Below are 12,638 nucleotides of genomic sequence, written 5' to 3' on the forward strand. Positions count from 1 at the left end.
TCCAGAAATAAAACATTTATTCTATTCATGCCAGACAACAGTACATTTTCACACTATCTACATTTAGTCCTTAGGAGAAGAGAAGACAAACAAATCATCAGGAGTGTTTCTCCAGTTGGACTGTACAGCCAGTACACAACAGTGGGAAACGCTTGCTCCTAAAAACGAACAAACGGCTTTCTAACGCTAATTCTCTACAACAGAATACTCGGATATCAGATGTGTTATTCCCACTTATTGATCAGAAATGGTTTTCAATGAAATCATGAAAGGGAAGTAATAAAGCTCATGATACTTTCTTTAAATCAACTAGTGATATTCACTAGTAAGGTTAGAGAAACTCATTAATGATGTATAATAATTGTACATTATTCACAATTCATTCTTATAACCCTTGAAACACCGACATTGAAGACGAAACAGCTGCAGAAGTTTCCAGAAGCCTAAATAAACTAAAATACAACGAACAACCTATTCAATTCTAAAAAATAATAATTGTATTGCTTTATTGGCATTTCGGTGGTTATCAAGTCAATGCAACTCACATTAAAATTAACCAAATACGAAAGAAACATACCAAAACAGTCATTGCTGGTAGTTTGTAACATTACGATCATCTCTGTGTGATTTCATGTACGATATATATATCGCTATATCTGCGTATATGAATTCAAATCCTGTGTGACAATCCACAACAGCGGCAACAAATCATTCAGTATACGTAAGGCCCTGGGAATGAGTAACTGCGTTCATCCACGGCAAACCGCTCGTACAGTCTTTAGCGATCCCAATTTCTCAGTCGGGATTATTTGTACATGGTGTTGAAGGCTCGTCCAATAATGAGCCGGCGAATTTCACTTGTGCCGGCGCCGATTTCATACAGCTTTGCGTCACGCAAGTATCGCCCCATGGGGTAGTCGTTGATGTAGCCATTCCCACCTGTTCAGGAGAGGAACATCATTTAAAGTTAGTGTGCAGGAACGGAGCAGGTCACTTCAGAGCGCACAGACTGCAGACATTAAACGCACACTAAATGAGTCCCTGAGCCGGGAACATCTTTGTCAGCTGCGACTCATATAACTTGTGTTGCACGGCGTGATAACACGACCAATGTGTATTTTATACATGAAGTACAATTAACAAATCATACTTTATCAAAAGCCGAATATACCTACTGAAGGTAACTCCCTCCACGTTCACACACTGGAGTAAAGCTCTACTCTCTTATCATCCCTTCATATTAGTCAGCATGCTATTTATTAACCAAATGAGCTGCACCTGTAGAGTCGTGCTCCCAGCTTCTAAATGACGTTAACATCAAACCACCTTCACACCAACAATAAGGCTGCGTCCAGAATCAGAGTGAACCATTAAGGAGGTCCATAAACCCCACATGAAGTCCTCCTCAGAATCTAATCTGTATCTTGCATCAGCTGCAAGTTTTTTGTCCATAAAGATTCTCCTGACTGAAATAAATCCCCAGTGGAAAGTGCAGCATAGATTTTATAGACCGTTTTCACTTTTCAGTGTCTTGGCACTTACCCAAACACTGAATGCCATCCAAGGCGACCTGGGTGGCGTTCTCCGCACAATAGAGGATCACTCCAGCACAGTCCTGCAGAGACAACGCAAGTCAACACGGGCACTGTGTGCAGCGCCGCAGTGGTGGGAAATTACCTTTAACGGCACAATTTAGGAACAAGTCGAATAAGATGCCGACAGTCTCAAATAAAGAGATCTTTCATTCTTCATCGGGTTCCATCACACCAAGTCTGAGGCGTTTTTAAACACACTTTATACAACTTAGAATCAATTAAACTAATATTTTACCACAATATGAAAAGTCAAACACATACATAACCACCATCTGACACTGTGACAACATTTCACCGACCACTTTAACTGAAGTGTTATTTTTGTGGCTACATTTTAAATACTCTTAACAGCAGGGTGCTCCGGGAGTCGATGGTGAAATCCTCTCACCATTGAACTGAAGTGTCCTTTGTCACAAGCGCGGGCGACATTGTACACATACTGCCTACAGCAGCTCAGCCTGGTGTACATGTCCGCCATCTTGCCTTGCATTAGCTGCAAACAGATTAACATAAAGAATTGTGTTAATTTCATATTACAATTTTAAAATTGCACAGCTGCAAGCGTCACATGGTGACCTTTAAGAACTACTTCCTTGCGTAAAGCGAAGGTTGAAGGTCAAACCTGAAAGTGTCCGATCTTCTGTCCGAAAGCTTCTCTGAGGTGCAGGTAGGGAACCGCAGAGTCCAAAACGGCCTGCATGATGCTGAGAAGTGATGATGCGCGTCAAGAACAATTCAAACAAGTCTCATACTGTACAATCAAATAAATAAATAATCAGGCCGTGCGTAGTTTGTTGCGATTATATCACAGCCCGACAAGAAGCGCACCGAGTTATTGCTTTTATAAAAACGGTCATCGTGCATGTAAAAAACTAAACATTTCCAATTCTTTAATCAATAAATATTAATGTTCAGAATAAAATGGGCCCTCCTGGGCTGGCTGCCTGCACATAGCAGGATGGTCACTATGAAACGTACACTAGCTGCCAAGCATTATATTGGTTTCATTATCTGGCTACGCATGTTCATTATTAGTATGTTGCCGTTTATTGTTAAACCACGGACAAGGTAAAGGAATTAGACGTCCTAGTCGTGGTTATTATATCCCAGCTATGAACCAATCAGATTGCTTGATCTGAGCTACCTGCTTTATAATGGGATATTTAACAAGAAGATATCACATAATAGAAATTGCAGGATTCAAAAACAAGAGAAAAAAGTGAAAGAAAACATTAATTTTGATCTTAATCTTGTTTCTTCGGGAGTTTTCCTGACGAGTTGCTCATTCTCTTAATGTCAGCGGTGTGAGTTTGTTCAGCAATCACGTTGCTGGTTGTTGTGAACGAATACAATCCGTCACAGACTACAAGTATTTAGACGTTGTGCTCAATCAAAAGCTCAAACGGGACCTGATGACCTCATAAGCACCAAGACAGAATAAAGAATGTACATTTTAAAGAGATTATTTAATGTCACACAACAAAAGGCTCCAAATGTTTTACTGTGCGCTTATTTAAAGTGTTTTATCATTTGCTGGTTTGGCAACGCTACTCAGACAAAGAAACAGACGAAGAAACATTGTTACAAACTGCTGCGGATTATATTATATATCATGGATCACATCTACAGAGGCAATATCGTGGGTTACCAGAGGCACCCTCTTGCTTCATTTAAATCGTTACCATCTGGGGAATGTTAATGCCCCTTCTATTCACCAAAATAATGGCATTTTAAAACTGGTAATGCACTGGCACCCTAAGCTTTGTTTATACTCACTTAGCCACGTAGCGCGAGCTATAGTTGCTAAATGTGTAACAAATACAGTAGAGAACACAAATATGACCCCCGTCTTATTACATTTTATGTATTATTTTCATTGTGCTGCATGTAATAATTATCAGTTTAATTCAAGCTTATGTCCGATATGAACTTACCCAATAGGTCCTGATGAAAGCACCAGCCTCTCCAGATCCAAGCCGCTCATCATCACATAAACACCTTTGTTCAGCGGACCGAGGATGTTCTCCTCTACAACAAACAAGCAAAAACATTCCAAACTAAAGAAATTAAAAGCCTACAAGAATACTTTTGAAGAATCACAAAGAAATTAGCCAAAAAAAAAAAAAACAATCCATTCTCCTGTTTTTACACAAGGGAACATTTGGCGGAGTCTGCACTCTAACACACACCTGGGATTTTGCAGTCTTCAAAGACCAGCTCGCAGGTGTTTGAGCCCCTCATGCCGAGTTTATCGAGCTTCTGTGTAGTAGAGAATCCAGGCATTCCCTACAAAATACATACGAGAACAAGCTTTTCATTTCTGTGATTCATGACCGTTTGCATAATCTTGTATCATATTCACTCGACGGAATGAAGCCGGACGTTTCCCAGAACAGACCCACCTCACCTGAACCACTTGACTAAATTTACCTTTTCAACAATGAAAGCTGTGATGCCTTTTTGATGGGCGCCAGGATCCGTCTTTGCATAAACAATAAGGACATCGGCATCCGGGCCATTTGTGATCCAGAACTTGCCGCCATTCAGAACATAGTAGTCGCCTGCAGAAAAATACAAAGTCAAAATAAAAATATTTATTATTTTAATATATATACACATACAGTATATGTATTATCTATGCATCATCAGCTAAAAAACAGAACTCATCTATGCCCCTGTTACAGCTGTGTATGAAATGTGTGACTGTAATTGTGTGAGAGTGAGTGCTCCGTCTTTTGAGGAACTTTGTTGGTAATTTAGGTGCCCTTCTCTGACTGGCTGGATTTGTTTGGGTTGGGTTGTATCTGCTGCTCCATCCACCTGCATCCTCTGGCATTTTAACAATGTTTGGGTTTCGCAGTCTGGTGACATCAGCCGCATTCTGTCCTCAGCCTCCAAAGCCATTTGCTTAGCGGACGTTTGAAGTCACGGTTTGTTGCGTTGAGGAGGACGACGGACACAAAACGGAGGACTTTCCTTTTCTTATTAATGCTTATTTTGTTCTGCACAACTGTTGTGAAGTCCACACATAAAATATAAAGGAACAAAAGCAGTAATTGCTCTCCAGTACGACAGAGACTTCAGCCAAACAACCAAACTGAGAAGAAACGAGTGAGACACGTGTGTTGACCACATTTATTGACCCACAGTCTAGTAAACTTTGATGTGTAAGTGTTCATTTCAAATAAATTTGATGTGTGTGAGAGATAGTTACAATGCTGCGGGTGTTGCTCTAAGTCTGAAAAATAAAACTTCCCACGAAATTTGTCTGTCTGAGTTTATAGAGGAAGATCTTAAGTATCAAACACAACCTTTCATTATTAAAGACTAGATTACTCTGTTGTATGTTTTTTTTTTTTGAATAGTCGTTCGTTTTGAGGTTTTTTTTCTGTATGGATATGCTGAAACGCCCGTGTGGACGGAGATTGTTTTTAAAGGAAAGGGTATTAGTGTGGATGTAAATAAGATAATAAGAAGTACGATAAGGTGTCAGGTGTTGCAGAAGCAGAAGGGATCAGAAATAAGTGCAGTAAACAGGGAATAAAATAAAGAAATAAACTAGAAGTATATAAACTACAAATATGAACAGAAGTAAAGACAATTGGAGAAATATAGAAAAAGCACAATATAGATGAACTTCAGTAACACTGTTGCCGAGTGGGTCCTACCTTGCTTCTGGGCTTTGAGTTTCATGGACACGACATCAGAGCCGGCATTGGGCTCACTCATGGCCAGGGCTCCGACATGCTCTCCGGTCATCAACTGGCAACAGAGGAGACTGTGATGAGAATGAATCCATCCGAGTTTGCAGTGTTTTATAAATGTTACACGTGCGCTGCATCGGTCCCGACCTTTGGCATGTATTTCTCCTTCTGCTTCTCGTTACCGTGGCGTACCATCTGGTTGACACAGAGGTTAGAGTGGGCGCCGTAACTGAGAGCAATGGCTGCCGACACTCGCGACATTTCCTCCATCACAATGACATGATCGAGGAAGCCCAATCCTGTGCCCCCATACTCCTCTAAATAGAGATGTGTGGATGTCATTTTAAAAACACTACAATAAAGAGAAGACACGTTTCCTGTAGGTAGTTGAAAAGCAAACTACTTCCTCCAGCTATCTTACCCGGAGCAGTGATCCCAAGGAGTCCCATCTCACCCATGTCTTTCCAAAACTCCTGTTGGAAAGACAACGCAAGAAGTCACCACGGCAGGAATCTTTCTCAATTTATACATGGAAACACAGAACTCCCATGTGAGATACAGAACAGCAGGCGTGTAGCTCATATACATGATGATACTTCCACTTTCTAAACTATTCAACTCAAATCAGAAAACTACAAGTGTGGTGCAACAACCTACCCGCATTCCTGGAAATTCATTCGTCTTGTCAATCTCATCAGCGCAAGGTGCAAGCTTCTCTGCACAGAATTTACGAACCGTCTGCCTGAGCTGTGCAAAAAACACAAACAATAGACTTTGAAATAACTCATTCGTGTACGCGATGTTTTTATTGTAAGCACTGAGAAATAAACATGCAGACGTGAAGTGCTCATGTTCCTCAAGATATTAACTAGATCTTTAGCAAGTGTGTCGTTTGAGTTACAGGTGAAATTATTTTAAATTAAACTTCATAACCCAGGAATGGAGGACAGACACATTCATCCAATCAAATGCTTCACATGGACCCCACCCCCTGCCCTCCTCCCAGCCATTGCCCTGGTGCACAGCGTACCTGACCTGCTGTCCCTTTACGTCGAGTTGATACATCTTGACTGGAACAATAGTTTCAACAAGTCTTTCACCTCCTCCTAACTTTCCGTTAGAATGACTTAGCTGGTAGCGTTATAGCTAGCAGGGCTAATAGTGGTCAAATATAACTGGCGGGGCTTAAAACGCTGCTCTTTGAGGGGGTTTAAGTGTCATTTGCTTTAGTTATTAAATAAGAGTAAACTAAATGAATCTACATTAACATTAGGTGGTGGTCTAGTCTGTTTGCTAGGTGGTTAGCTTAGCCAGGTCGGCTAACACCAAGGTCTCCTTAACTGCGACTGCTAGCTAACATTACGTCACGTGCACAGCGGGCGTAAATAACCTTCTTTCGTCCGTCAAACTTAATAAACCAAAATCTACTTAAATCACACTAGGAGTATTGTTTTCTTACCACCAGCTCTTTATCTGTGCTGATAACTGAACTTTGTGCTGACCTGTATCTGGTCATCAGTGAGTCCATTCACCACGTCGTCCACCGGGATGGAAGAACTGGCGCATCCTCTCCTCGACACCGCTGGGATGGACAACCTGCAGCCGAGGCGGAGAGCGTTTCTCACGGCAAACATTGTGTTGCTTTCAGACGGACTGTTGAGGAGGAAAATAAACCAAAAGTTGACACGCTTTCACACAGACCTACGAGTCAGCAGAGACAGAGTAAGAGGTCTCACCCTGCCACTTTTCACATGTACCACAAACTTACTTCTTTTCGTTCTTGTTTAGCTTGCAAACTAGTTTATTGGCGCATTACCGCCACCTACTGGACTGGGGTTTAAATTGTCTTTTTTTCATTACTTAATTAAATAAAGCAAATTAGCAATTAGGTTTAGCTGTTCAGCGTTTGCTGCTAATAACAATTAGCAGATACATGAATTCCCATTGACAATGGCAGACGTATTAAAGGTACAAGAATAAAAAAACATTAATATAAGTCTATGCGAGCCTGTAAAGGTAGATATGTATTGTAATTAATGAGGTATTATATATAATGAGTAATGTCAATAATGGATGCCACTTTGTGCAAATAAAGTAACCTTCCATTTGTGCCATTAAGCAAACATTTTCACAGCAAAAACAAGAATTCTACTAATAGGCAATGCTGCCCTGGAGGCCTCAAAACCATAGGGCCCCAAAATACACAATGCTCTGTTAAAAGGTTTGTGCTAATTGTTTTCAGAAATATAATTAAAAAGTGTAGTTTCGTTTCTGAAATAGTTTTAAGGCCTTGGTTGTTTTGGTTCTGTACCTAAATTAATTTGATCAAATTGGCACACATTACATCTGGGGCCAGGAAGTATTACAGCACAGCAAACCATTGCAAAATTGTAAAAGAGAAGGCATGCTGGAACACTTTCTAACAACGAGTAACATGTATTGATAAAATAATGATTAACAGAAACAAACCAACTAAAATGGAAGCAGAGATGTCAGGGTCTCTAATTATCATACTTTTGAAAAAAAGGTCACCACACCCCTCCTTCATGGTTCCATCACTAACTCTGAAACAATTTATAGCTAACATTTGTAATTATTGTTATTCACTGTGTCCAGAAAGCCCCTGCTATGCAGTTACCCCAAGAAAGCCATGAACATGATGCAAACATATACCTCCACCGTTTTTTGCTACTAATTTTTTGTTACCAAACTAAATTGGGAAAATTGCAGTCACCAAATACCATATACCAAAAATGCACAGTGAATTGACACTTAAGTTTGGATAAAAAACAAAAAGGACTAGAATATTGCTCTTCCCCATTAGAACAAAACTCATGCATGATATTTGTTTAAAAAAAGTTTATTTTGACCGAAGCCCCAATTGCCTCTATACAAGTTAACAAACCAACATTTTCTCAGGAGGTAGCAACACAAACCAAACTGAGCCAATACCACAAAGTCCAGACTTCATATTACCAGCATGGTTAGTTTGATCCCAGATGAGCCAACGATTTGTCACAACCCAGCTCAAGGCTTCACTAAGGAGGGGAGACCACATAGTTGCAACTAAAAATAAGTTAACGTAACTAAAATGTAATGAAAAGCTAAATGTAACAAAACCAAACATGGCAGAAAACAGGAGAGCGAGAGAGAGAGAGCGAGAGAGAGAGAGAGAGAGAGAGAGAGAGAGAGAGAGAGCGCGCAACTTACTGACGGCCAGCAGCTAATATAATCTTGCAGACCAGGCGAGCTGAAGCTCCCTGATGAGCCGACTGCACTCATCAGGCTCCTGGAGGGTCGGCGCGGTAACCATTTTATTTATAAACCACTTTAATAATATATTATTATGCTGCTTGAATCAAAGAAACCACAAAAAGTTCACAAATGCATACCCCTAGATATTATATAAGAAAATACAAGTCGCCCAAAATGCAACAAAGGAGATAAAATAAAAAACATTCAATCAAAGGCACAAGACAACAGCGGAGTTTTAAATGTTAAATGTGGTATTTTTGTCACAACCCGCCCTCTAGTGGTTATTTAGGGGGCAACAGCACTTAGCTGATTGAGTTATTCTCAGTTCAGTTAAAAGTAACTCACATCAACATCCAAACTCTTAAAGCTAATTTTAAATATTTAAGAAAATCATCATAATCGTAATAATGACATGCTTGTATACAAATACGGTATTCTATTTTCAAATCTGCACATCTCCACTGTTAGACATATACATAGACTGGAAATAAAGCCCCCCACCTCCCCATTAAATGACAACAGTAGTGTTTAAGTAAACCACACTGAAGCTTTTGATCGTCTGTTTATGTGGGCGTGAGTGTCTTTCGGTAGAAACATGTTGATGCATCTACAAAAACAAGATTGCTATCTTGTGAAGCTGATTTAGATTTAAATCTATAGTTCCCCTTCAGTTTAATGTCAGGTTAGTGTCGTAGATCAGCGCGGGACAGAGTAGTGTGTTACTACAAAACTGAACCTGTCAGCTGGTTTAATTTTTCAGACAGGAAGCGAGAAAGGCGGAAGATAATAAGCTTTCCACAGTTGTGTGGGTGCGCCGGCGCGCGCGTGTACGCCGCATAGAAGCGCGAGCCGCGCCACCACCAGAGAGGGGTTCCCCTTTCTAACAGTGCGCACAGAGGAGAGAGGCTAACGGAGGCTTTTTAATGTGTGAGAACCCGGACAACAAACAACGAGGGAGTCCCGCTGCGGATCATTTCAACACCTGGACTCAAAGTAAACTTTCTGAAAGTAAAATTACCAGATTTGAAGGTTAAAGTCAATCGCCTTTGCGATTCTCCTCGTGCGCACTCGCGACGGATTTAAGTCTTCAATGCCCAAAGAGTGCAGGAGAAAGAGCTCCAAGGACTTCGGGCTTTCTGGGACTGGAATCAATGAGGGCTCGCGGTTAGAGCGAAGAACAGCCGGGAAGGCATCTCACACGTGCGATGATCTCGTTGAGAAAGCCGCTCAAATCGCCGCGTCGTCCGCAACCGGTGCGCCGACTGTGATGGATGCGCCCCGGGTACCGCAGGTCACCATCACCCCGGAGAGTGGCGGCTCCTCCCGGGAGATGCAGCAAGAGGACTGGGATGATGCGGTGGACTGCAACCTGCGCAGGAAACTGTCCAACTCCTCCATCTCCTCCACGGGGTCCTCTGCTGTGGAGTCCGAGGATGACTTACTCAGCGACAACGAGAGCAAAAGCAAAGGCATCATCACTTTGGAGCATCTGGTGGACACCGTAGAGGTGAGTAAACTGCAAAGAGATAACGATGAAGACTTTAACAGGGCCATTGAAGTGGCTCCGTAGTTTGAGTTGTCACTGGCATGGTTCACCAGCAAATCATGTCACTTATGTCCCAGTTACAGTTTGCAAAATAACTCGACACAATCGGTTGTCTTCTTGTATAAATCACTGTTATAACTATTAAACTAGGCAAATGTCTTTCTAGATGGAGCATCCTGGGAAAAGTTCAAGTTCTTTATTGTCATATTCACAACAATAACAGTGAAGCAGTCAATACTCATACAAATATGTATACAAAAGAAAATCACACAATTAAAAATGAGAATCTGAGACATAAAATAGCATAGAAGTAAAAAATAGAGTTTAATATGATGTATATATATATATATATATATATATATATATATATATATATATTCGTGGTTGCCAGGTGTACAGTAATTACATATGAATAAAGTGTAAAAAGGTTGTTTAGTAAATGTAGTAAATGTACATGCGTAATGAGAATCAGTCCCCTGATGCTGCAGGACTGGATGTTTATACTGACAAATTCATTTCAAATTGCCATCTTTGACCTTGTGTGTATATCTTCTTTAATCTGCATCCCCTATAATAACCAAGTTACAGTACACAGCTGATGTTTTGAAAACAAGAAACAGTGAAGCACAGCAGCTAATACACAGCAACCAGCAATACTTCTTCATAGAGGACCACTGAGACCCCCCCCCATAATCATGCCTGTTGTATAAGTGAGTTCTGAAGCAAAAACTTTTTCTGTGGAAAATGTGTCACTTCTACATTTCACAAGTTATTTTTACATTTGTCCTGCACTTGCGTATGTTGTTTCCACATCTGTGTAATGTCAGTTGTCAGATGTATCGGTGAAAGTCAGTGATTTCCTCTTGTTGCTAAAGATCATGGGTAAAGAAAGATTAAACATCCTTGAGATCACTGCTTTTTTTTTCGACTGTCCCAATTGAAATCCCACTATCCCTCCTTATGTTTCATGGCTCATCAGAGCCTTTCACATCACCTCAATGATCCCAGGCGCTGCATGAACTCAAACCAACGTAGAGAAGCTGCGCAAAGCTTTTGCTGTGTGGCAAAACAACACATAGTTTTCACTGCAAATAATCTGAAAGGCCATGTGGTACAATTTAATTGATGACAGAAACACAGCTTCATGTCATTTCTCAGTATTCTTGATGCTATTTGTTCAATAATAAGTGGATAACTCATTGCACATGTTATGTGCCAAAAGAACAATAGAAATGCATCTGACTCATTAAATGTCATCTCATGTTGTGGAACTGTAACTCCTGACCTTTATCACTGCGCGGCCCTCCTTCAGCACACAGGCCAGTGTTGAAGGATCGCCCTTTGCTTCATTAGACGCTGAGGGTGGAAATTTGTTTGACATTCTTGGCTGATAAAGCTTTTACCTGTGGCCAACGAGTCTCAGTCTTATTGCGTGTGCATGCAAATAGAGCAGTTTTATACATTTCAGAAGCACAAATTCTCATATTCTACATTTAGATTTGAACAGAACAATACTTCTTTTAGCAGCTTCTACTTGGTAGTCATCTCAACCACAGAATCTGCTTTTTCTCCACACTGTCACCATGTTAGACTCAGGCTCAGACTTTCATTGTGTGCGTGTGTGTGTGCGTGTGTGTGTGTGTGTGTGTGTGTGTGTGTGTGTGTGTGTGTTTTTTATGGTGCCACTGCTTCTCTTTGCCTTCTCCATACAAGGTCTGTAGCTGTCACTTTATTTTAAACAGACTGAATACACATTGCCTGTTAAGCCTCTGTGTTTGTGTGCATGTATGAAAGAGAGAGAGAGAGATTGATCCATCAAGTGAGGCTCAGTGTGAAGGCTTTCCCCAAATACAAGTCCATTCCTGCTCCTTTTGTCTCTTTATGGCATCATAACTTCAAGTGAAAACATGTTGTTCTTGTCACCTATGAAAATAGCCGCTTTTATGGTTCTGCCCCTTCGGCCCACACATCAGCCCACACATCAGCCCGTGCACACACAGACACACACACAGAACAGCAAACTCTGACATCTCATTGGGTAATTATGTTTTTCTGTGGTCAGCAGCCCGTTTGAGCCTTGGCCTTTGACATTTATCAAAAAGAACCACGTCAGGAAGTCAAAAACACTTGTGTACTTCCACTGGTTCACACTTGTATAATAGAGATTAAAATGCACAGCAAAGTGCTTTTTAATGGACATGCAACAGAGGAGAGCAAACAGACAAACAGGCTCATCTTTGCAGCAGGAATCATTTGATTATCCTGCAGTGCATTACATTCCATTAGCACTTCAAGATGACAATCCGGTGTAACGTGGAAGGCATGCATTATAATAGTTGGCCCACAACAATGGTTGGCCGAGTGAGTCACATCGTCTCACTGTTTGGATATGGATTTTTGGAAACCATGTGAAATTAGCTTTCTGTGTCTGCAGTGTTGCTAATGACTACTCTGACTGTTCAGATCAACATGGTGTTGTGTCGGTTTGTCTCACACACACACACACACACACACACACACACACACACACACACACAC

The 12,638-nt window shown here is 40.9% G+C and overlaps 2 protein-coding genes across 3 annotated transcripts in view; one reads left to right on the forward strand and one right to left on the reverse strand.

The window, feature by feature from the left end:
- On the reverse strand, nt 1-7,093 carry ivd (isovaleryl-CoA dehydrogenase). Of its 2 annotated transcripts, none has more exons than XM_031846960.1 (13): nt 7,068-7,093; nt 6,802-6,952; nt 5,957-6,046; nt 5,721-5,772; nt 5,447-5,616; nt 5,264-5,357; nt 4,026-4,156; nt 3,785-3,881; nt 3,530-3,623; nt 2,218-2,299; nt 1,984-2,088; nt 1,543-1,615; nt 1-939 (listed from the first exon to the last, which is right to left on the reverse strand). In XM_031846960.1, exons 2-13 carry the CDS (start codon nt 6,931-6,933, stop codon nt 806-808), a joined length of 1,254 nt encoding a protein of 417 aa, XP_031702820.1. In that variant the 5' UTR covers nt 6,934-6,952; nt 7,068-7,093; the 3' UTR covers nt 1-805. The 2 variants fall into 2 exon arrangements, with proteins under 2 accessions (XP_031702820.1, XP_031702821.1); XM_031846961.1 differs by lacking the exon at nt 7,068-7,093 and adding an exon at nt 7,036-7,051.
- Nucleotides 7,094-9,430: 2,337 nt separating this feature from the next.
- The window catches only part of itpka (inositol-trisphosphate 3-kinase A), a 9,243-nt gene continuing 6,035 nt past the window's right edge, over nt 9,431-12,638 (forward strand). Inside the window, exon 1 of the mRNA XM_031847544.1 lies at nt 9,431-10,061. Within this exon, the coding sequence (XP_031703404.1) occupies nt 9,645-10,061 (417 nt within the window). The 5' untranslated portion in view covers nt 9,431-9,644. The remainder of the gene's footprint in view (nt 10,062-12,638) is intronic.

The sequence above is a fragment of the Anarrhichthys ocellatus genome, unplaced genomic scaffold (assembly GCF_004355925.1).
Source record: "Anarrhichthys ocellatus isolate YVR2014 unplaced genomic scaffold, GSC_Weel_1.0 scaffold7, whole genome shotgun sequence".
In the NCBI taxonomy this organism is placed as follows: Eukaryota; Metazoa; Chordata; class Actinopteri; order Perciformes; family Anarhichadidae; genus Anarrhichthys; species Anarrhichthys ocellatus.

Coding starts and splice junctions, on each gene's coding strand:
- ivd (XM_031846960.1), bottom strand. CDS start 6,933: ATGTTTGCCGTGAGAAACGCTCTCCGCCTCGGCTGCAGGTTGTCCATC. Junction 3,882..4,025: donor CAGCTTTCATTGTTGAAAAG/GTAAATTTAGTC, acceptor TGTATTTTGTAG/GGAATGCCTGGATTCTCTAC. Junction 2,300..3,529: donor CTTTCATCAGGACCTATTGG/GTAAGTTCATAT, acceptor ATCACTTCTCAG/CATCATGCAGGCCGTTTTGG.